Below are 26,091 nucleotides of genomic sequence, written 5' to 3'. Positions count from 1 at the left end.
ATGAGCGCGACCCTTTACGGGGGTCCCTCATTCCCGGACCCGCTGGGGGTCGTGAGTGGGGGTTCCTAGGGGCTAGGGGCAAAAATAATTTTATTTCTGGGTGCCCTAGAACCTAAGATTCCCACGCCAATTGTCATTGACCTTGAACTCAGTGATAAAGCTCTTTTCAGAGACATTGTGTCCGCTTCTGCGGTTTTGCGGTTTGGATGGCTGCCAACCTGTTCCTGGAGATCGGCATCGAGGAATCCCCATTGAAGTCAATGGCCCCATTGACTTACAATGGGAAACCGCCGCTCCTCCTTTCGGACGCCACCTGCTTGTCTTCGAGGGAAACAGGTCCAAAACCGCTGGATTCGCCATTGAAATGAATGGAGATGCAATGGCGGCCTATGGGACTCTGCAAAATGGAGCCTGAAAAGGCGGGAACATGGAACAAAGGGCTATAATCACTAAGTTAACCTTAACCCTTTCCCTCCCGCATCAATACCAGTGTATGTGTTGGTGCAAACACTGGAACAGAAACAATATATTTTTACAGGGGAATATACATTTGGATTCTGAAGCAGGGTAAAACACATTACTGGACCGCAGTCCAGTTAACCCCTTGCTTCCCAAGTGAGAGCAGGGGGTGGCCAAATGGGGTGTAACCCCTTTAATACCGGGCCAATCCCCCTCTCCCATGACAGTGTCCCCCAAGCATTATCATCCGTTAATAGAGTCAAAAATAACACCAAAGAGCCATACAACGGAGGCAGGCTCACCTCCTCTGCAGTGCAGACATTTTTCAAAGACCTCTCTGGCAGCTAATGCGCATGTGTCACTACATAGTTGCTCCAACACTGTATTAGTCGCAGTGCGCATGCGTGGCCAGATATAGCTGTCAGAAAATGCCGAATTACTGTGTGAAGCTAATAGTATTGAGTAAGGCTACAGTACTCTCAGAGCACATTATGCTCGTCCATACTTATGCAGTTATGCCCACAACACAGCCAAATTTACAGTACACAATAAAATAATTCTCAATATGTATACACTTAGGGGTTAAGGTGAAGATGAGTTAATGCTTTGCTTGCTCTTTCATAATGTTAACAAAAACGTAATGATGTCAGTACAAAGTCAATGTGTAACTATAAATCAATAATCAATAATTGGTATTATTTCCATACAAACATTGTTACATTAATAACAAATATGCATCATACAGTTACACTGGACAGAATCTCAATATAGTCCTTACCTAATGGCAAAATAGTCACCGATATTGGTTTATTGATTAAATATTGATATATATATCATTAGAACATTAATACCAAGAGCGGGGAATAAACCCATTATGAGAACAGACACACTGTGAGGCAATTAATGAATATCTAAGATATTATCATCTTTATAATAGTGATAGTGTACGCATGCGCTGAGCAAGTTTTTACATCTATTTTTAGCTATCAGCCTACGCATGCGCAATGCTCCGATTATGTTGCCATGGCGATTTTTCCCCTATAAATAGCTTCGCCTTTCTCCACCTGCAAAAATGTCCCTGAGGAAGCTCCATAGCTGGAGGGAAACGTGCGTTGGGCACGTAGTGATGTTGTAAGACTCCTACTTGGAAGTCTTTTTACTTTAGTCTGACGATATTACAGCTGACCAGCAGTTACATTACCACAAGTAGATTTATATCTTGGGACTTATACACTGGCACTACTTATTAGTGCATAGGACTGGTGACTGATTCCACTCTTGCTGTGCCAGTCCATATATGTGTGTTTGTCTGAGTTTGATTACACTTGCACCTATGCTGTATAGGTGCTGTGGTAACTTGTAGTGTGAGGATTTATCACCATTACACTTCACTCAGACCAACAAGGGAGTTCCCTGTCCTTGATATATACCTCTATCAGATTGAGTTTGAGGTTATATTAAACGCATGGTAGTAACTCTATGCACCTAACCAGATATTACCATATGGCATTCTCTGGTGCAATTTAGATCTGGTCCTAGATGGTTAACAAATACCACTGCTGTATCTGCCCGCTATATCCCATATCATCAGTTAAACGTGCTATTTAGTGTTTAACTATTTAGATAAGGTGATAGGCAGCTTGTCAAACTTATTTTTAAAACTTTGGTTACACCTACATTATTGGTAATATATGTTTTATGTAATGTCAATAAAGGTTATATTTTATATGTAAGTGGTGTGCATATAAGTGAATTTTCTACTGAGCACACTGTCTTGTGAGCTCATTATTTTTTCTGATTCACTTCAGTTCAGTTTGCACCCACCTGTTAATTATCGATTATTTTTCAATTTATTAGTATAGTTTCCAGTTGATCACTCCCTATTTCCCCTTTTTTTGCTCTTGCCAGGAGAAAGCCTCTTCTCTCTAAAAAGAACATGGCAGCACGGCTTATTGTTGCAAAGTTGCATCTGAACAAACCACAAGACTTCTGGAACAATGTCCTGTGGACAGACGAGACCAAAGTGGAGATGTTTGGCCATAATGCACAGCGCCACGTTTGGCGAAAACCAAACATAGCATATCAGCACAAACACCTCATACCAACTGTCAAGCACGGTGGGGGAGGGCTGATGATTTGGGCTTGTTTTTCAGCCCCGGGACCTGGGAACCTTGTTGTCATTGAGTCGACCATGAACTCCTCTGTATACCAAAGTATTCTAGAGTCAAATGTGAGGCCATCTGTCCGACAGCTAAAGCTTGGCCAAAATTGGGTCATGCAACAGGACAATGATCCCAAGCACACTAGCAAATCTACAACAGAATAGCTGAAAAAGAAAAGAATCAAGGTGTTACAATGGCCCAGTCAAAGTCCAGACCTCAACCCGATTGAAATGCTGTGGCTGGACCTTAAGAGAGCTGTGCATAAACAAATGCCCACAAACCTTAATGAACTGAAGCAACATTGTAAAGAAGCGATAGTGTACGCATGCGCTGAGCAATTGTAAAATTGTAAAAAATTGTAAAAATTTTAAAAATTGTAAAAATTCCTACACAACGATGTGAGAGACTGATAGTCATACAGAAAACGATTACTTCAAGTTATTGCTGCTAAAGGTGGTTCTACAAGCTATTGAATCATAAGGTATACTTAGTTTTTTACACATGGCTTCTTCATTTTGGCTTTACTTTTGTTAAATAAATCATGACATGGTGTAATATGTCATGTGTTGTTGTTCATCTGAGGTTGTATTTACCTAATTTTAAGACCTGCTAAGGAACAGATGATTGTTATGATGTCCTGATATGTAAAACCATAGAATTCAAAGAGGGTGTACTTTCTTTTTCATACCACTGTAAGTCCTGATAAGAGCAGGCAGTGATGTGGTTAAATTCCTCTCACATGGGCCAGCATGTGAGTCTCCCCATCCGAGAGTTAATTTGTTGCGGTTTCCAGATACAGTCTGGAAACCGTTAGAGCATGTGCCAGGGGGGTGGGCTCACTGCTGCCCAGTTACCGGAGCGTAGAAGTTGGACCATCCCCTGGTATAAAGCATGGCATCCTTCCAAACGGAGGGTGTTCTATGTGAGTTCCAGTTTAGCCTGCTCCTTATAGAGTAGGCTGAATTCTACCTTGCCCCATCAGGAGGTAAAGGGGTGAGGACTAGCCTTGGGGCCTCAGGCTCCTGTGGACCTAGTCATGAGGAATGGTCCTGCGAGCCAGGCTCTGACCATGATGCAAGAGGCAAGATGCAAGGGATATGCCCTATGAACATTTGTGGGATTGTACCTCTCTTGCATGGGAGTGATAGGGAGAAGGAACTGTATGAGCTGGTCCAGCAATAAACCCTGTTATACTGTTCTTGGTCTGTGGCTAAGTTACTGAGAAGGTTCCTGTGGGGATAAACCCTGCCCCTGGCAGAGCCCTGCAGGATGGAGGCACTGCACCAAAACTGAAAGCCTGTCCTTTTGTCTACTCCCTATACCAATGTGGAGACTCAGACCTCTTGGAAACCTACCTGTGAGCACCATACTACCCTAACCCTACCAATACCAACAGATCTCCCTTAGGGGGGGGGGGAGTTGGGGTGTTACATGTATTTGTGTGTGTGGGGGGGGGGAGGGTAACTGTATTTGTGAGGGGGGTGATGGTGAGAGTATTTGTGTGTGGTGGAGGGTGGTAAGTGTATTTGTGGGGGCGGGAGGGGGAAAGAGAGTGAGAGACAGAGGGAGGAGATAAATACAGGTGTGCAAAGGAAGGGCTCACAATGCCGCCAACATGGGCGGGAGGCGTCGCAAAGACATCGGCACCCAAGAGAAAAACATAGTACAAGTGCGCAACTATAATGAATAAACAGAGTGAATTGAAATAAAGTGCATTAACCACTTAATACCCAATTGAGTATAAGTAACTAGGTTACCAATAAGGAGCGTCTGCTGCTGTGATAGGGTGGTCCAAGACCCTGAATCTAGACAAAACAAAACACAAAACAGCGCACAGCACTCATGGTGAAGTAAGAATGAACAATTTATATTAAAAAGTAATTCAAAGTTCTGCGTACATCAGATAAAGGTAAAACAGGCATGTAACTGTAACTATGACAGTTGTTACCACTCAGGTATCAGAACACAGGAGAAGGCTGCAGTGGATCACCCAATGTCAGGAATCTGCAGTCATATCAGGCTGTGCTTTCATCTGCTGGGCTCTTTTAGAAGCGGAGGGTTCCCTTTAGGCTTCCACGTAATCCAGGTAGATAAGTCCCAAGCTCCGTTTAGGAGTAGCTGGTAGAGGGACAGTCTCACCGATCAGGGTCAGCTCAACCAGCAAAGTGATAGAATACTAAGGGTACTAGTAGATCAATAAAAGCATAATTCCAACTAGTTTTGTAGCAACTATAAAGGCCACTTCATCAGGGAATGAGAGCAGTGAGCAAATGGTCACATTAAATACCTTCTAAAGATCTAAAATAGGTTAATTGTTAATCACAAAGCAACCAATAAGCAGTAGGCACACTGCATTGGTAAACAGCTGTTGGGTTAATTAACCTAATGTTTAACAACATAATATACATACTGCTGCGACAGCTTTTATTCTAACAAATCGCCGTTTTTTCCCTGGCTTTTTCCTGGAATGTGACGCTCTTCACCTGGCGCATGCCGTGTTCATTTTGCATTCCCAGCCACGGGTCATGCGCGGCTGACGCGCAGTTGATGCGTTTATTGAGAATGGTTCGGATTTAATAGGTTGCAATTCTTCGCGTGTCCGCCAGATGGCAGATATTCATGAATTGTAATGCGCATGCGCTTCAGTAATGTGTCGACTTGCAGGTGTTTCGTTTAAAAAAGATACCACAGTGTGCTATTGTAACTTGGCCTTGAGACTGAAGGAAGAGGTTGCAAAAATGTATCAATTTAGGCTTTTCATATTAAAGAAAGACAAAGACCAGTTTCAGTTACAGTATTCTCCAGAGACCCACCCGCCATGAGTGTTCAAGTGCAGCCCGCTTTCCAAAAACCCGACAGAAGTTACGCATATTTGATATGGGCCGCGATTAATGCAACAGAGGATAAGATGGCAGCAGTTGTTCAAATTTATGAATATCGACTGGGAACTTAAACATTTCGTTAAATAAACTTCAAATGATATGTATTGCATTAGAATGTCTCCCCCTTTCCCCCTCCCCCCCACCCTTCCCCCCCCCCCCTTTTTCCCCCTTCCCCCTCCCTTCTCTTGCTCTGTTATATATGGCTTAGAATATGATATACTAATTTTTGTTATATATTCTCCTGTATTCATACATGTGCATGTCTGTATTATCATTCCTATCTGTAAAAGGAGTTATGCTCAACTCTTAATATGATTATACATTCCTGACCATTGCTTAGTGCTATACAAAAAATATTCTATTTGATTATGATTTAGTTATATGTGATTAAGGAATGTATCTTTTTATAATCTCTATGTATTTATATGTATCTTACATCCTGGATTATAACGTTATGTATGCATATACTGTGAATATTCATGTCCTCCATTCCACCAGTTCAGCTTATAAGATTGTTTTTAACATGTTCTTAGGTTTTTGTTTTTAACATTTCATGGTTTCTTTTGGTGTATGCTGATGCATTTCAACATACACATGCTGCGCATCTGATGTATGACGCTCCCCCCCCCCCTCCTCGGCACTAGCGTTCCATTTACAGCTTAGTGATCCCATTGGTCCAGGGCTTGGGCCAATCAGATCGTACTTTGACGATTTCGCGCCATTTGTCTAATACGTCACTAATCAGCTGGAGGCAGGGGAACTCCTATATCAGCTGCGGCAGCCGCAGTCTGTGAAACATTCTCGTTGACAAAGGGCGACGGCCCGAAACGTGTTCGAGGTTTTTACATATCCCGTGCCATGATGTCTACCATGGATTAAAGGACTTTTATTGATCGGTATCTAGCCCCCTCATTTTTCACTTGCTGTGCTCCGTTTTTCCCGTGAGAAAACTTCTGCTGTTCATCTTTACGTGATGCACGCCATGGGATTCACCTAAACAGGATAACTCTCAACTGTGAGTACCCCAGTCCGTTCACTACGGGCTGGGTGTAATACTTTATTGGTGTCTTTCTCCAGGGGGACGTTATTGATTGTGTCATTGGGAGGTCAGAGATTTTTTACTGACACTTACCCTACTGCACAGGTTCCCCACACATTAGGAGATATGCTATGAGACACAGACTACATATGTGTTTGTAGAGAGTGGTGTTTTCCCTGTCTTCTTTATTCAGTGGTTTCATACTAGATTGGCATCTAGTGATTTCCAACAGCTGAGCACGGTGTTCTAGGAACGCCGTTTCCTAGTATCAACAAGTTGTTCAAATTTATCAGTATTTTGTCGAAAACTATGACTTTTACAAATTTTCACCAACTCCTCATACGTGGAAGCTTGCAATAAGGAAAAGGTTATGTAGCGATCCCTGTTTTTATCGTATTGAGCCACAATTTGTTGGAGGGTATTGGTGTGTATCACCGGCTTTTTCCTGTATCTATGATCATGATGACGACAAAAGACGAAGGGTCGTGTTAAAACCAACTAAGAAACGACAGTCGCTGCCAAGCAATGCACCAGCACTGGCTTCCAATGACGGTCCCGCCGTCAGTGACAACCCTGAGCCTGAGCCGGATTTCGCGTGCAGTTTCGATCAAGCTTGCATGTACCTAAGCAATTTCCAGCCTCATCAGCTAACTACAGGTGGACTAGTCCCGCTGCAAACTATCGACGTGGATGATCAAGAACGCTGGACTGGCAGTGGACAGGCACCGGCGCCAGCTGAATGGGAAATTCTATGGTGAGTATTGTTGCCATATTATTTTCTGTGTTTTTTTTATTTTGACAATACAGTATCAATATTGGTGCGATTCAAAAGTCAAGCGATTCTCCTGTAAGCAATATTATTGGCTGAGCGGCTTCTACAGTACTTTACTGCAGATACTGAACTATTGTAAGGAATCCACTACTGGCTTTGACTATTGCCTTGCAGACCTGTGCAGTTGCAGGCTTCCTCTGGCAATCTATGGCACAGGTGCTGCCTCTCATTGCAGCTTCTGCCCTGTGCTACTTCATTGGAGGAATTCTCACACACCCTCCTCCTGTGATTGGATCTCCGCCCTTTATATTCTAGGCGTTGGCTCTGAACCAGCGCCGAGCATAACTATTCCTACCTCTATGTTACTGTTTCTGCCACAAACCACCCCAGGCCTCTCTCCTAGCGTTCTTACCTTCCAAGTTCCTGAGTATCCAGAGGCCTGGTCCTGGACGTCTGTGCTGAAGCGTTGTTGCCAGCACTGGCCTGCTGCTATCTCCTTGCAGTGGCCTACCCCGGACGTCTGTGCTGAAGCGTTGATGCCAGCACTGGTAACTGCTGCATTCCCTCCTAGCAGTGGCTACCCTTCCTGTCCTGTGGCCTGCCGCTATTCTCCTGTAGTGGCCTATCCTGGACGCCTGTGCTGAAGCGTTGATGCCAGCACTGGTAACTGCTGCATTCCCTCCTAGCAGTGGCTACCCTTCCTGTCCTGCGGCCTGCTGCTATTCTCCTGCAGTGGCCTACCCTGGACGCCTGTGCTGAAGCGTTGATGCCAGCACTGGTAACTGCTGCATTCCCTCCTAGCAGTGGCTACCCTTCCTGTCCTGCGGCCTGCTGCTATTCTCCTGCAGTGGCCTACCCTGGACGCCTGTGCTGAAGCATTGATGCCAGCACTGGTAACTGCTGCATTCCCTCCTAGCAGTGGCTACCCTTCCTTTCCTGCGGCCTGCTGCGATCCTCTTGCAGTGGCCTGCCTTGGACTTCTGCGCTGAAGCGTTGGTTCTTCCCGACGCTGCCCTGCGGTGAACTTCGGCCAGCCTGCTGTCTCCTCCTGCTGAGATCGGCGTCATGGGCCGAGGCCGCTCCTCGCGCAGAAGCCACCCCCGCGCTCACGCTCCTAAGCTGAAGCGGGGTACTCCTGATTTCCTGTTGCCGAACTCCTGCTTCATTAACGACGATGTTGCCTTCTCCAATCCTGACCCTGCGATGTACGATTACGAACTGCGCACTCCGGATCAGTCTGCGTGGACTAAGGTCGGTGATTATATAACCCCACCTCAGCCCCGCGGTCCGGTCCCGGTTTGTGGCGAGCATCGGCGTAACAGTATGCTCGGCCCATTAAAACCGGACCGCGCCGTGGCGGGGGATGGCAATTTACCAACTGAAGTTATGTCCCGGCCTGCGTATCAGTCCCACTATGAAGGCCAGTATTTGTGTGAAGTAATACCCCTGATGGATGAAATGTTTACCTATGAAGGTTTAACCCCTTTGCAAAGACAATGCCGTTGTGATCTCTTTATTAAGGCTTACTGCATCCTGAACTTAAAACAGTCTCTGGCCGCTTGTATTCGCTCTCCTGATTCCCCTATAACCTGGGATAACGTGTACCCTATGGAACTGGCCGACGCCCAAGAGGCACTCTACCTCCTGGCCTCATCACTGGACATTCCCCTAGTACAACAGGGCGCCCTCCACATGTTGGCTCAGTCTCAAGATACACTCCATGTACTTTCCTCAACACTAGACATTCACATAATAGAACAGGATCCCCTCCTTGCCAGCTACGCTGCTGCTTGGCAGATTCTCTATGCTGCCAGTCCTGTTGCTAAACCTGTGGGGGTACCTCTCTCTCCTAAGAATGGTCAAACCATTTCTCTGTCGCTGCCCGCTAAAGAAGAAGCTGCCACGCTCCCTAATCCTGAGTTAACCTCCCTAAATTCTGTCCCTGAGGTTATTTCGGTCTTAACCCCTGCTAGTCAGGCCTATGCGTCCCCCACTGTAAATCCCTGCTGTCCCCAGGTCAGTGTGTCTTCCCTAGCACCAGAGAATGAATCCTGTTTGCCCTCTTTTCCTAACCCAAAAATTCTAAGCTCTGTTTCCGAGGTTTTTTCTGTATTAACCCCTGCTAGTCTGCTCTGTGAGGTCCCTACTGCTAACCCTAGTATTCCGCAGTCTAATGATAGGTCCCTAGGGCAAGAGGCAGAACCCCCTATGACCCCACTCTCGGAGACTAGCTTCTATTTCTCTGATTCTCAGGTACAGAGTAATTTAACCCTTGGGGTTTTTCCTATGTTAACCCCTGCAGGTCAGCCCTGTGAACCTTCCTTGGTAGATCCCTTTAGTTCGTCAGTCAGGGACACCTCCTTAGCCTCAGAGGATCAACCCCTTTTGTCCTCTGACTCGGCTAAAATTCTCGGGGTTATGCCCCCTGAACTTTCGGCAATAATACTGGCTCCAGTAAAAAGTACTCTGGAGCCGTTTGTTTCTCTAAACCTGTTCGCAGAATCCCTACTCCTAGGTATTTCACTCACCCCGTCTGTCACTCAGAGAGCTGAGACCCCTGCTTCTGAGCATAGACCCCTTTTCGTGGAATCTGTTGTCGTTTCTGATGTCCCAGACACTTTTTCCCAAATACCCACTTCAGAGACCAGCACAGGCGTGGTTGCCCCACTTGCACTGTCTGAGTTCTCCTTTTCTCAAATCCTAGGGTTTAAAGCGAACAGTACATATTATGCTCCTTTCCAAGTGACCCCTACTGAGATCAGCGTATCTGCTGTTGCTCCCTCAGTACCATTAAAGTTAGGGCCCTTCTTTTTGAAGGATCAGGCTTTCAAGTTTGAGACTCCGTTTATCCCTGACTTTGTAAATCTGCAGTCCCTTCTCACTGTAGTTAAAAGTTCTCCAGCAGCCGCTGAGTTAAGCTTTGCCGCTGCCAAATCTTCTGTTATAGAAGCAACCTTGCCTAGCTTACTTCTGTCTGTCCTATCTGTGATGCCTATCACCTTTACTAAAATTTCTGTTTTGCAAGGTATTTCTCCTATTAAATCTGTGATACCTGCAATTCCTTTAATCAGTTCCAAAACCCCTGTCACTAAGTCTCCCATGGAGTCTGATGTCCTCACTAGGGATTCTCAGGGACCCAATTTTGTAAAAAGCAAGATGTCCCTTGTGTCTGTTGGAGAGTTTACCCCAGTTTCTCTCACGGATCATGCCACAGCCTCCGGGATGATTAAAAATGACTTTAAGTCTGGGATGCCCATTCCTGTAATAATACGTTTTCACGCTGATTCGCCCACAGTATTCGGGGTATCCACTACTGACTGTATGTCTACTACCACGAACTCAGGGGTATCGCATTTGGAACTTTCCCTTTTTTCAGAAGATCCCGTCTTTAAAATGGACTTATTTTTCTGTGTCTTCCACAATACTTGGGGTACTTGCTATTGACTGTCCTGTCCCAAAACTAGGGTTACCTCTCAAAAAGGTGCCTGGAGCTACCGATGTTAAAAACCCTATGTTTAAAACAGTAACAATTTGCATTGCTTCTCCCACAGTATCATGTGAGACCTGGGTACCTGGGACCTCCACTCCGAAGCCAAGCTTTAGTTCTCTGTCTTCTTTCTCTGTGTTGGAGGCACCCAGCTTTAACCCCAAGACTTTTTTCCCTAAGGTTGATGCACCGCTTAACCGCCTGCCTTGTTTTTTGGATAAAATCTGTTTTCTCACCTTTCAAACAGACTCCTTACTCGCAGGTCTCTGTGTGTGCGGTGCCCAAAGTGCCCGATCTGTATGGCAATTGGCCTCTCCCTAAGACGAGGACACCCTTACTGGACCTCGTCGCTTTACCTGAAGCGTCCGTTCCTGTTCTCTATGGGTCCACTATGGGTATAGACATGCTTATTATGTCCTTCGCCAAGGCCACAATTTCGGATTTGATTCTCTCTAAAGATCACAAACCAAAGGAAGCGGATCCTTCTTCAACTGCCAGTACCATGAGTTGCATACACACTGCTACAGACTCTCGCAAATTGCTTGGGATAGCAACCCTGCTTGGTATCAAAAGTACCGCTGCAATAGTGTGTAGTGAACCCTCCCGCCCCATTCCCTTGCTAACCACCACCAGGAATTCCTTGGAAGCTAAAGACTCTCGCAACTTCCTCCGTGCTGATTTCACCAAAGACATTGCCTTCTCTGAATGTCCCTCTGCCATTTTTGTCCGACAATCTGTGTCCTGTGTCCCGTACTCTTGGACTATTACTATGCACCGGACACCTGGCTACTGTCCTTCCGATGTTCCCATTCCGGAGCCCTCAGGTCCCATTGTCCATGTACCAAGAACTGCAGTACCACCGCTGTCTTTCATGGCACTCGCCAATGTACATCTGGATTGTGGACCTAATTCTCGCCGGAGACACTTCAGGAACAACTCAATGTCTCCCAGACCTATGAATGGTTCTGTTCACCCAGGCTTCTCACCCAGTGGTGGGGGTACTGTAAGGAATCCCAACAAACTATGGGCTTTCAACGCCACCTCTCACCTAAGGAGGTTTAGGAACAATTCCATGTCCCCCAAATCTGTGATGGATCTTGTTCGTCCGGAGGTCTCACCTGAAGGGGGGGGGGGTACTGTAAGGAATCCACTACTGGCTTTGACTATTGCCTTGCAGACCTGTGCAGTTGCAGGCTTCCTCTGGCAATCTATGGCACAGGTGCTGCCTCTCATTGCAGCTTCTGCCCTGTGCTACTTCATTGGAGTAATTCTCACACACCCTCCTCCTGTGATTGGATCTCCGCCCTTTATATTCTAGGCGTTGGCTCTGAACCAGCGCCGAGCATAACTATTCCTACCTCTATGTTACTGTTTCTGCCACAAACCACCCCAGGCCTCTCTCCAAGCGTTATTACCTTCCAAGTTCCTGAGTATCCAGAGGCCTGGTCCTGGACGTCTGTGCTGAAGCGTTGTTGCCAGCACTGGCCTGCTGCTATCTCCTTGCAGTGGCCTACCCCGGACGTCTGTGCTGAAGCGTTGATGCCAGCACTGGTAACTGCTGCATTCCCTCCTAGCAGTGGCTACCCTTCCTGTCCTGTGGCCTGCCGCTATTCTCCTGTAGTGGCCTATCCTGGACGCCTGTGCTGAAGCGTTGATGCCAGCACTGGTAACTGCTGCATTCCCTCCTAGCAGTGGCTACCCTTCCTGTCCTGCGGCCTGCTGCTATTCTCCTGCAGTGACCTACCCTGGACGCCTGTGCTGAAGCGTTGATGCCAGCACTGGTAACTGCTGCATTCCCTCCTAGCAGTGGCTACCCTTCCTTTCCTGCGGCCTGCTGCGATCCTCTTGCAGTGGCCTGCCTTGGACTTCTGCGCTGAAGCGTTGGTTCTTCCCGACGCTGCCCTGCGGTGAACTTCGGCCAGCCTGCTGTCTCCTCCTGCTGAGATCGGCGTCATGGGCCGAGGCCGCTCCGCGCGCAGAAGCCACCCCCGCGCTCACGCTCCTAAGCTGAAGCGGGGTACTCCTGATTTCCTGTTGCCGAACTCCTGCTTCATTAACGACGATGCTGCCTTCTCCAATCCTGACCCTGCGATGTACGATTACGAACTGCGCACTCCGGATCAGTCTGCGTGGACTAAGGTCGGTGATTATATAACCCCACCTCAGCCCCGCGGTCCGGTCCCGGTTTGTGGCGAGCATCGGCGTAACAACTATTGGTGGAACGCTAGGCGCATGCGCATTGGAACCTTCTTGAAACGCATACAGTATGCGTGTCATTACATCGACGGTAGGCGCATGCGAACAGGAGACGCCCCCCGAGAAAATTATTGGTGGGAATGGCTGGGAACTTCTTTAGGGGGCTGACCATTACAGTAAAACTTTTCTTGTTTTCCTCAGAAAAGAAAACGGCTAATGGAGGGATTTCGATGGATAACATCGCTTTGTGTAACAATGCCTGCTGAATCGGATTTAAAAACCCAAGTACCACAGTCTACAGTTTAGTGGCCGTTGTTATTGATTAGGATAGAATACTGTACCTGAAACAGTATGCTGATGTTTTCCGGCCGTACAGTATACTGTACAATACTTTTTTACATACAGTACAGTATACTGTGTAATAAACCCGAAAAAATAAAAACTATGCATTTTGTGTCTTAATTTTTTTTTTAATACTCTTATACTGAGCATGTCTACAGTATACAGTGCAGTATGCCTCGACATTCTAGAAACACTGTATTTTGTTACAGTAGCAAAGGAGCAAATGGAACAATGTAAAACAAATCGACATGTTCTTTTATTGGTGGAGTAAGTACAAAAACATTTATTTACAAATACTGTACAATGTAGAAACATTTTAAGTGCACAGCAATTCAAAACATCAACAGGTGTATGGTTTACTGCTACATTTGTGAAAACTTTGTCAGTCAGTATGGTTTACAGTCACATGTTTTAAAAACAAATTATTTATTCATAAAATAAGCAAAACGCAACATCTCCTTTATTAAAGAACGACAAGTCAAAACATATACTGTACAGTGGGATGGTGTGCAAAACAGTCTGCACCAGTACAGTCCTTGAGGGCAGCAAACAGGGCGGGTTTTCAGGGTAACCTTTGAAAACCGTGCCTGTTTGCGACCCCCAGGGACTGGAATTGTGCATGTCCTGTGTGTGTGGACAGCAAGTTAAAACATTTCTGTATAAATACAAGTAAAAAAAACACACAACAACATCTCCTTTATTTAAGAACAGCAGGTCAAAACATGTAGAGTACAATACAGTTCAGCACAACAGTATGGTCTTACAGAAAGTCCTCCGCATTGTCCGTCCATGGCCTTACCTGTGATTACAAAAAAAACTTTATTCATAAAATACAGTATACAAACGAAACATCTCCTTTATTAAAGAAACATATAAAGTACAGTGGGATGGTGTGAGCTATCATGCACACGGAAAAAACAGACACCGCAAAAGGGCACCAAGGGTAACTAATGCGTAAGTATATTTATACAACTTAAAAATAAAATTTATTTTTATTTAAATCTAATATTTTTGTTATTTCTGTTGATTTATATTACAACAGTATATATATTTTGTATATTTATATTAGTACAATATACAGTATATATTTTGTATATTTATATTACAACAGTATATATATTTTGTATATTTATATTTATATCAGTACAGTATATATACTTTTTATATTTATATTACAACAGTATATATATTTATATTAGTACAGTATACAGTATATATTTTGTATATTTATATTTATATTACAACAGTATATATATTTTCTTTATATTTATATTACAACAGTATATATATTTTGTATATTTATATTTAAATTTTATATTGCTGCATATTAATAAAACAATATATTTTCTTTACATTGTAGGGAGACAACTCTTCTGGTGGACAAAATAAGTGAGGAGAATGATGAGAAGAGTGCATTAAGGGTCAAAAACACTCTGCAGGAAAAGCACAATCTGACTGTATCCGAGAGCAGCATAAAGAAGATGAGACGCAGCATTGAATGGAAATATGGACATGTGAGGTTAGTACTGGACAGTACAGGAGGTAAAAGTGTTGTTTAGGAAACTGTACTGTACCGCTAAAATTATTTATTCCTTGTCATTACAGAGCGTACTCCATGATACGGGACGCAAACAAACTCAGGCCCAGGCATGGATCGACAGTGGGGAGACTTTCCGGGATTGCATCTTCACTGATGAGTCTACTGTGTCGCTGGAGAGATTTGCAAGCTTTGCATTCCACAAAAAAGGCCACATATCTTTGAAGCCGCGGCCAAAACACCCCGTGAAGCTGCATGTGTGGGGTGCCATCTCAAGGCGTGGACCAGGATGCATTGTCATCTTTGAAGGTAAAATATATCAAATATAATGTAGCCTTATGCACTGTACTTTACTAGTGTAACCTTACTGTATGCACTGTACTGTACTATTGTGCAGTTTTTTGAGCACTTTTCTTTTCTTGCTATAGGAATAATGAATAAAGCTTTCTTCCAAGACAACATTGTCCCTGAGATAGTGCAATATATCACACGCGAGTTCCCCAATGGTCACCGCTTCTACCAGGACAACGATCCGAAGCACACCGCGTCAACAGCGCATATCCTTGAGCGCGGTATCAACTGGGTGAAGACGCCACCGGAGTAAGTGCAGTAGACCGTGTCTCATTTTTCCCCCCACTGTTTTTACTGTGTACTGTATCTCTTAAACTAATTGTCCTTTTTTTCCAATGACAGATCGCCAGACTTCAATCCGATCGAAATGGTCTGGCATCAGCTGAAGGACCATATCCGGAAAGTGGCGAAACCCTCCAAAAAGGACGAGTTGTTGAAAGGCATAATGAGTTTTTGGAACGATGTACTCACTGTGGAACGCTGCATTAAATATATAGACCATATTGCCACTGTGTTGCCCATTGTGATCGCGCGTAATGGGCAAGCATCAGGAAAGTAGTACTGTGCTGTAGTATTGTAAGTACAGTATGATGCAGGTAAGTATGGCACAGATTTTTTCTTTCCCAATAGTCAGAGTATACAGTAGTTACAGTTTTTTCTTTACAGAGAGCAGCACCAGCCATCAGGTCACAGTACATAGTATTTAACAGTAGTCAGAGTATACAGTAGTTCCACTATAGACTAATTTGACAGTACTACAGTAACTGCCTACTAACTGCTCAATTTTTTTCTTTCCAGAGAAAGCAGCACCAGCCATCTACAGTAGTACTACACATCACACAATGCCATAATACAGTACGCACATAACTGCACTCATTTTTTGTTTTCTTGTCGTTTCAGGAAAAAAGGGTGGCCTGGGGGGAGGTGGGGTTTTGTGTCCAGTCTAATCTGTTTTGTACAGTAAAATGTACAGTATATAAACAGCAGTATTGATGTACACAAAACCTCTCCTCTCTCAATGAACTACTGTACTGTACACGGAATGAGGAACAAGATAAAGACGGAAAAAATAATATTACTAGCGTACCTAGTAAGGGTATTTGTTCTTTTAGAGAACAAAAAGGAGGGATTGTTAGGACCAGTATGTCAGGCCAGAGTCTGCACTCATGTTAAGCTTCCATTTTGTATGGTCATAACTAGTTAAGATTCTGTAGTCAGCCTTTTGCTGAAATATAAATTCATAGATGCACTCAGTTTCTCTGCTAAATTGCATTTCCTTTCTTCCTGGTCAGGATATTACTAGATACTTTTGTGATGTCAATTTCCTGGTGTTTTAGTAGAATATAATAGAATGGTTCTCTGCAAGAAGCAAGGTAGTGAAATATAGTTGCAAGACTCAAGGTCTCTTTTGATAACAGACAATGAATAAGCTATGTATTTAGACAATTGCTTGTATTGAAAATAAACACGTCTCAAAAGTCACACCACTAATATGTCCTGCCCCTAAATCACGCCTCTAATCAAAGCTACGCCCAAGACACACCTAGTATACGCCCAAGACACGCCTATGTTACGCCTCTAACCAATATCTTTTTTTTTCTGTATAAAAATCATTACCCTATGAGTAATAAATTGAGACAAAGGATTTGAAACCTGGCGTGCGTTACGTTTCATTTTGTTTGTCTCCCAGGCCTGATAAGGTTCATCAAAAATCGAAGATAACAGTGGCAGGGCGTGAAAGCTTCTCCGGGGAAGTCTGCTGCAAAATGGTGCAGATTGTGTATCCAGTCACAAGGCTTCAGTTTTCTTGGCAGAGTAAAGGCTCCTCTCAGTTCTGAAGCATAGGCGAGGAAATTAGGCCTTCCTTCACTTTTGGTGTCTAGAAGTGGGAAATTCACAGAGGTGGTGAGTATATATGTAAATTTTTATATATGATGCTTCACCCCCTCTGGGAATTTAAAAAGACCTAAGTTATGCTGGTTAGAGTCCAGATAATTTATGAATTGTGACTGAAGATTGGGTTAGAGTCCCTTTAGACAAAATTTTTGGTTAGAGTCCAGTAAATTTTGTGCACGACTGGACTGTTATCTCTGATCTAGCTGAACGACCATTGTATATTGTGTAAGTATAAATATTGCAATTATTTGTCATAATTAAGCTGTTTTTCTTTAAGCCACTAATGGGTGCTTGCATGAGTAAGAATGACTCTGGACGGAAGCCTAGGAATGTACAATTTTTAAATGCGAGTGTAAATCTGGTCTGATTCCTGAGGAATTTGTTGCTCAGACAGCTAGTCATTACCCGTTTGTCGAATATGCAGAAGGTTGTTCTCGGCATGAAAATAAGGCAATGTATTTACAAGGCAGAGGGCAGAATAGACGGAGATCTTATGCTGGTCCCAGAAATCAATCAGGGAGAATAGCTCAGAATAATGGTGTCTGTTTTAATTGTGGTGGTTTTGGTCATTGGCAGAGAGTGTGCCACTATCAGTCAGAAGCAGGGAAGTGCTGCTTTGCCCGTGGGGGCTCAGAGTGAAAGTCTCTGTAAAAAAAAAAAACACCGCTACTTTATGTAAAGCTTGTTTGTAACCCTGATGAATTTTTTCCTGAATGATTTCTTGTGTGAAAGACACTGTGTGGTCATGCTGATTAACATCTGTACAAAAATATGAATATTAGTTGCTCATGATGAAATCTAAATTTTAAAAGGTTTTAAAAAAAGGTGTACACCGAATAAAGGGAGAAATACCTCACAACAAAAGGGGAGTATATTCAGCTCGGTCCCTGGTTATAGTTTGAAAGGTTTATTCGTCCTGGCCAGGCGGATACTTTTTAAACCGGACACATTTCTTTTCGTTTGTGGTATTTCTATCTTAATAAAAGGAGGGGCACAGCCTCTCTCTTACAGTTTAAAGAATGCGAAGCATTCACATTAAAATTAACTAGCTGTGCTTAAGCAGTTTAATCATGAGAACAAGGTAATGTAGAACTGTCTTCTTTTCCGTAAAGCAGTAAGATAACACATTTCAATTTTATTTCTACAGGATTAAGATGTTTTTGTTTAAAATGCTGGTAAGAGCTCATAAGCACTGTTTGAATTAATATATTGCATTATATATGTATATAACGCCATTAATGTACATAGCGCTTCAAAAGGAGGGTGTCCGTGGTGTGAGCGGAGTGTGATGATATCTGCCTTTAGCAGCATGGAGGTCAGTTATTTTAGCGAGAATTGTCTCCGTTAAATAAGCAGTGTAGAAGCCATACAAGACAGGTAGGGTCAAGGTTGCTGTTTTGTTTTTTTTAGTCATGGTATAACTATTGCATGTTTGAAGATATTTTGTTTAGTTTAAGAGAGGGCATAGTTAAAACGGGATAGCAATTGTATTGATGGAAGTTTGCAGGAATATGAGATTTCTTGCAGAAGGCATTCAGGTGAATGAATGAAAGAATGTTGCATGCTCTTGTTGGCATAGACTTGGTGTTTATAAGTAATTTAAAATATTCCCGTTATTTAATTTTTGAAAGACCATACAAAATGCAGTTTTAGGACAGCGTGGAAAGTATTTAACATTAAACTAATGTTACAATCCCCTGCGTGAGGATTAATCCAGCAGTTAATATGAATTAGACAGTGAAACCCATTGTCTGCTATCTGTACTGTTAAATTTCTGGCTGTTTTCCCAGAAAAAAAAAAAAAAGCGCTTTGAAAATTATTACTTTTTCTTTTTAAAGTCAGAGTGTCTTTTAAAGTTAATGCTGGCCATGTGCTCAGCACTTTGCAAAGAGTTCAAAATTATTTATCTATTTTAAAAGGAAATCTTTTGTTCAGGATTTCAGGATTTTTCTTATATTGTAAATGCCACAGTTGTTAAAAGACCTACTGCAGGCTTTTTCTTTTAACACAAGCAGTAAATATTTTTATAGTCACTACACATACAAATCTATTTACCAGTTTAATTTTGCTATATATCAAAGCAACCTGTTTTCATAATTTTTAGTATTTTTGTTCACATGTATAGATAATATATGAACAGAAGAGGGGAGAAACATACATAGGTTATTGAAGGTCTTTCTGAAATCCCTATAGAGGGTCAAGAAATTGATATGTTGTAAATGATACACAATGCACAGCAGGTTCAGAATTTATTATAGCAATGTTAACTCCAAGAGCTGACAGGCCCCTGGTAAATAATAATACCTTTGCAGATGTCACAGCATAGCAGGTAGCAAGCCGTCCCTATGTTGAGGGATATATCATATCTGCCAAATTTATAATTTTGTAACCTTTTATTTGTTTTTGGGTATGTCTTGGAAATAGAGTTAAAGGACAGGGGATATATAATTGCATAAGTGAACAGGGTATATATATTATATACAAGGCATTTCACATTTTTTAGCAGAATAGTTACAGTGGACTGTTTGAGGTGAAAGCCAGGAGTGACTGTGGGTGTGGGACAATAGCCATGAGTGCAGGCTGTTGGGATGCTTGACTTGTGGGGCGAGTTTTAAGGTTAGTTAGTATTAAATGACTAAAAGGTTGACACCATTTGCATCAGAGAAAATGGCAGATGGCAGTTAGGTATGAATGAGAGTAAGTGTGTATTGGGAGAAGAGAGATTGATTTGTAGTTTGAGACAGTATTTTTGTCCCCATTTTTGAAGATTGGGATAACTCTAGCAGTTTTTCAGGTCTTAGGGATATGGCCTGCAGACAGGATAGAATTGATTATGGAAGCAATTGGTTTGGCACAGGCTGAGGTACCAAGTTTTAGGAACTTGGATTGTAGCAAAGTCAAGTCCATATTGGTTGCTTAGTTTAAAATTTGAGGAGCATTAATAGGGAATATCTCTGTTTAATATTGCGAATGCTAATAATAGTAGTAACCATATTAATACAAGAATTTATTTCTAGGTATAAATTCTCTCCCTATGAGACACTTATGGGATGAATTATGACCATCAGTAGTTCAAAGTAACGAATTAAGGACCATGTTATTGGTAATAAAACAATTAATAAGTATTGCATGCAACTAATATATATTTTTGAGTCTTTCTAGGCACAGGTTAAAGCTGAGAGTGCACCTACGCAAGACGGGTTAATGGTCAAGCATTTTCTACGCAAGCACGCTCTTCATCCCAGATGAAAAAGGCCATTTAAATACTACTCATCACCAGCATTGCAGTAAAAAAAAAAATTCTTATCATGGATACACATCACGCACGTCAAAATAGTGCCAGTCTAAGCACAAACAGCTAATAAAGACAAAGACATTGCACCTGCAAATAAGTGTTTTGATGGACACAATACTCTCTGACCACAAATCATCAAGGGAAAAAGATTATAGGCAAAAATGTCCAGGCCTCAAGACACGAACTTTGAACTTTTTATTTTTACAGGTTTTTATTATTTTTCAGTTACAATGTATGCTCCATTATGTTTGTGTACGTGGAGTCCCATAAGGATGACAAAATAGTATAAGGTATTATTTGTTTAACTTTGTTTATTTTGTTTGGATTTCTAGGTTAATAGAATCTCCCTGAAGAATGATATCCCGGTGGGAGAATGCTTTATCAGTCAAACACACGGTTATGTTATGTTAATTGCTCACAGGTAGAGTTAGAAACAGAAGAGATGCACCCAATACACAAGTGCTAAAAAGTAGTCTATGGGAAGAATAAGTTTCAGGGAATTTATTCCCAAATGTAGTAGTTGGGTTACTGTATGACAGGTTTACAGGGATATCCTAAATCATACAGCCACAGACATTTACTCACTTAACCAAGAATAGGTTTAGTTTAAATTAATGACCCCGCAGAATAAAATAGCTCTAGACTATATTTTAGCCTCAAAAGGAGGGGCATGTATGCGCCCTAGTTAAAGCGCAATGTTGTGTTTTTATCCAGGATTTAGGGACCATGGGGACTTGGTGGTTGGATTGATTTGCTTTGAGCGAAGCTAGCGAATGTTTTTGTATGTGTGTGTTTGTCCTACTCATTGCTCTCTATGAATTAAGTACAGCAAAACTCTGATCCAGAAGTGCGTTGCAACCCCCACCGACGCTATGCCTCTCTGCGGTGATGATGTCGCCAGTCCCCCAGAAGAAGAGACCAAAGAAGAAATCAACTGGGCTGATATAATGGCCGGAAAAGAAAGGAATGAAGTTATTCACAACTTGGACATCTTGGTCCATCAGGACTATGAAACGGTTAACTGTTCTGTTCTTTAAATAGACTGTCTCTTAAGGATATGGGGGACTGAGAAGACTGGATATGAGGAAGGTGGGAGGTCACAAAGGGACGTGAGTCAACCACAAGGAAAGGATCACAAGTCAGCCATTTTGACCATAGCAGCCATCTTGGTCCGTTTTGCCATTCTGAGTAAATGCAGTATGAAAGATGTGTGCAAGAAGAATGTTTGTGCAGTCGCTCTTAGCAGAAATTAGCCCCCACCAATTCTCACAAATAGCTGACCCTTAGATTATGTGACATATTGAGATGTAAGCCATTTTCTAATCTATAGAAATATTTAATGATATATATATATATATATATTGGTTGTGTGGCATGTGGGCCACTAAGATTGTACCCTGAAATCACACTGCCCCTTGTTATCTGGGATTCATCCTTCCCACTTTCTATGTATCTGACACATTACCCCAAGGAAGGCTGAGAAATCGAAAAGATCTGACCAGGACCATTAATCCAACCCGCATTGCAGCTGGGGTTTTTATACCTAGTTTAGGTGTTCTGGATCTCTATTCTAAATTAAGTGAGCTGATGGTAAATATTGATGATGCTCTTAATCAGACAAGTGATGCTATTATCCGTCTGACTAATGAACAAGAGCAGATCCGAACAGTATTATTACAGAATAGAATGGCTCTTGATTATCTGCTAGCCTCACAAGGAGGTGTTTGTAAACTTGTAGGACAGAAGTGCTGTGCCTATATTGATAAGCTACAGGAAATTCAGGCAAGGATGCGTAAGGAATCCTCAGGCCTTAGCTTAAATTGGATGTCAGGACTCACTAGTTGGATTGGAGAATTGGGTATGAAAATTCTCTATGGTTTTATTGTAGTGATTAGTATAATCGCAGCAATTTTTGTTATTTTTCACTGTACTAAGTGTGCAATGCTTTCATTTGTCTCAAGGAAACCTTCAGTTTCATCTCACGCCATGTATGCAACTAATAATTTATATGTGGCCATGAACAGAGTCTATGATACTATTGGTCCCCATAAGGCCATAGTCATAGAGAAGCGTACCTAGTAAGGGTATTTGTTCTTTTAGAGAACAAAAAGGAGGGATTGTTAGGACCAGTATGTCAGGCCAGAGTCTGCACTCATGTTAAGCTTCCATTTTGTATGGTCATAACTAGTTAAGATTCTGTAGTCAGCCTTTTGCTGAAATATAAATTCATAGATGCACTCAGTTTCTCTGCTAAATTGCATTTCCTTTCTTCCTGGTCAGGATATTACTAGATACTTTTGTGATGTCAATTTCCTGGTGTTTTAGTAGAATATAATAGAATGGTTCTCTGCAAGAAGCAAGGTAGTGAAATATAGTTGCAAGACTCAAGGTCTCTTTTGATAACAGACAATGAATAAGCTATGTATTTAGACAATTGCTTGTATTGAAAATAAACACGTCTCAAAAGTCACGCCACTAATATGTCCTGCCCCTAAATCACGCCTCTAATCAAAGCTACGCCCAAGACACACCTAGTATACGCCCAAGACACGCCTATGTTACGCCTCTAACCAATATCTTTTTTTTTTCTGTATAAAAATCATTACCCTATGAGTAATAAATTGAGACAAAGGATTTGAAACCTGGCGTGCGTTACGTTTCATTTTGTTCGTCTCCCAGGCCTGATAAGGTTCATCAAAAATCGAAGATAACAGTGGCAGGGCGTGAAAGCTTCTCCGGGGAAGTCTGCTGCAAAATGGTGCAGATTGTGTATCCAGTCACAAGGCTTCAGTTTTCTTGGCAGAGGAAAGGCTCCTCTCAGTTCTTAAGCATAGGCGAGGAAATTAGGTCTTCCTTCACTTGTCGTTTCAGGAAAAAAGGGTGGCCTGGGGGGAGGTGGGGTTTTGTGTCCAGTCTAATCTGTTTTGTACAGTAAAATGTACAGTATATAAACAGCAGTATTGATGTACACAAAACCTCTCCTCTCTCAATGAACTACTGTACTGTACACGGAATGAGGAACAAGATAAAGACGGAAAAAATAATATTACTATGTATACATATATATATATATACACAGTATATATATATATATATATATTATACATTACAGTATATATATTATTAAATAATATTCTTATAAATGTGCATAATTCATGTTTCTCCATGTTTTACAAATGTTTTCTAAATGTTTTCTAAATGTTTATCCAATTTCAATCTGGCAGAAGAACTTAATAAAGACTGCATTATGTATTATTCATGATTATTTTTATATTTGTATTTTTTTGTTCCTGATGAAATAAAATAAATATTTATTCACATTCCTGGTAATCATAATCATTGACAACCACCCCCCACCCCCCACACCCACAGTATAAGAATGAATGTCAAAACAACATGAATCAGTTAATGTTTTTTTTTACTCTCAATTCTCACAATGCTGTGCAAATCAGATTTACATTTCAAATTCGAGAAGGGATTTTCCAAAGCGTTACCATAAACAAAGCCTCAAAGGGTTGGGGTGGGGGGGGGTTGGGTATGTCATGTGTAGTAATCAGCTAGCTCCCATCTCAAAGAGGCTTAGAGTACACGCAGGCGCAGTGAGACGATTGACGCACGGCTAGGGACGGATTAAAAACACAATGACTAACTTCAGAAAATGAATGACTCTGTGGAGGTGTCTGTCGAAAAGAGTTTGTGTGTGCGTGGGGGATGGATGAAGGATTAGTTGTGCTGCAGTTCAAAGAAATTACATACTGTAGAGTACAGTAATTTCAAAAGGCAGTTCATTATAATAATTTGATTAATAAACCCCCAAATACAACCCCCAAATACAGTACATAAAAAGCAAGTCACTTTATCTCCCTGTGCCTCAGGCACCAAAAACATACAGTAGATTGTGAGCTCCACGAGACAGGGAGGGACCTGTGCCTGCAAAATGTCTCTGGAAAGCGCTACGTATTCTGTAACTAACAGCGCTATACAAAAACATGCTACTATTATTATTATTATTATTATATCAAGGTGTTGCTCTGTGCAAATCAAATTCGAGAAGGGATTTTCAGAAACGGAAAGTTACAGGCGCATGCGCAGTAAATTCCTGCTGTCAAGCAGGAATGTGATTGAAACCAGACACACGTTCAAAGGAATGGTGTGGGAGAGATGTACTGCATTGTACAGAAGATAAGAAGTTGAAATACCCTGCAGTGCAGTTAATTATCCTGAGCGAGGGGAGAGCGCTGTATATGCAGAAATGTGACACTGTTACAATACTGTACACGCCTATGCGTTTCAACAATTTTCAAACGAGACATACTGTACAGCAGCACAGCACCGCAAATGCATGTATACTTTAAATATGCAAATTTACAATTACTGCGCGCGCACACACAGACTTTGTACTGACGTAGGTTGAACCGCGAAGGTATTAGACTTCCAAGACAACAGCTCGCAAACGCCCCCCTGAGTTTTTACACGGCATTGCAGTATTGCAGACAACGAGAATAAAATGCTAATATCACGAGCGCGAAAATAACGCAGTTCACTCCGGGCGAAAACGACACAAAACCGCACATAACCGGGATAATCTGAAAATCGCGGATCTAGCCGATTTAGACTAAAGGCGGTCGCCACTGTAGTACAGAGTTATATAAACAAATAAAATAAAATTTAATGCATAAAAATCTAAATAAAAAATATATATAAACTAAATGGCTGGCAATTGTCAACGATTCAGCTCCAAGTTGGTACTAAAAGATAGAAACAAAGGATTAATTACATAATTCACAGCCGCAGGGGTTATTACCTGCGGCTGTGAATTATGTAATTAATCCTTTGTTTCTATCTTTTAGTACCAACTTGGAGCTGAATCGTTGACAATTGCCAGCCATTTAGTTTATATATATTTTTTATTTAGATTTTTATGCATTAAATTTTATTTTATTTGTTTATATAACTCTGTTCTATGTATGTTATGTTGTTAAACATTAGGTTAATTCACCCAACAGTTGTTTACACCAATGCAGTGTGCCTACTGCTTATTGGTTGCTTTGTGATTAACAATTAACCTATTGTAGATCTTTAGAAGGTATTTAATGTGACCATTTGCTCACTGCTTTCATTCCCTGATGAAGTGGCCTTTATAGTTGCTACGAAACTAGTTGGAATGATACTTTTATTGATCTACTAGTACCCTTAGTATTCTATCACTTTGCTGGTTGAGCTGACCCTGATCGGTGAGACTGTCCCTCTACCAGCTACTCCTAAACGGAGCTTGGGACTTATCTACCTGGATTACGTGGAAGCCTAAAAGGGAACCCTCCGCTTCTAAAAGAGCCCAGCAGATGAAAGCACAGCCTGATATGACTGCAGATTCCTGACATTGGGTGATCCGCTGCAGCCTTCTCCTGTGTTCTGATACCTGAGTGATACCAACATCGGCACCCAATCTGAAATTATCACCTTTGATTTAGTTTGCAATTAAACTAGATTTATTGTAGATATAATTAAAACAGGACCAAAAAAAAAAAAAACATTACCTGTACATTTCAATAACTCTCTCGTCTTCTTCATCAAACTCATCTTCTGTTTTTTTTAAATCTCCGAGTGTCATTTTTTCATATGGTTTCACTAAAAAAAAAAAAACGGTATTGTTAGATAATTGTCTTCAATCCA

General features: G+C 42.1%; 1 protein-coding gene across 2 annotated transcripts in view; it reads right to left on the bottom strand.

Annotated features, from left to right (window-relative positions):
• PDCL2 (phosducin like 2) overlaps positions 1-26,091 on the bottom strand; it is an 81,884-nt gene that overhangs the window by 51,207 nt on the left and 4,586 nt on the right. For both annotated transcript variants that reach the window (XM_075566313.1, XM_075566322.1), the window contains exon 2: positions 25,956-26,046. In XM_075566313.1, the coding sequence (XP_075422428.1) occupies positions 25,956-26,046 (91 nt within the window). The remainder of the gene's footprint in view (positions 1-25,955; positions 26,047-26,091) is intronic.

This window comes from Ascaphus truei, chromosome 1 (assembly GCF_040206685.1).
Source record: "Ascaphus truei isolate aAscTru1 chromosome 1, aAscTru1.hap1, whole genome shotgun sequence".
NCBI lineage: Eukaryota > Metazoa > Chordata > Amphibia > Anura > Ascaphidae > Ascaphus > Ascaphus truei.
This window is presented reverse-complemented; position numbering and strand designations above follow the sequence as displayed.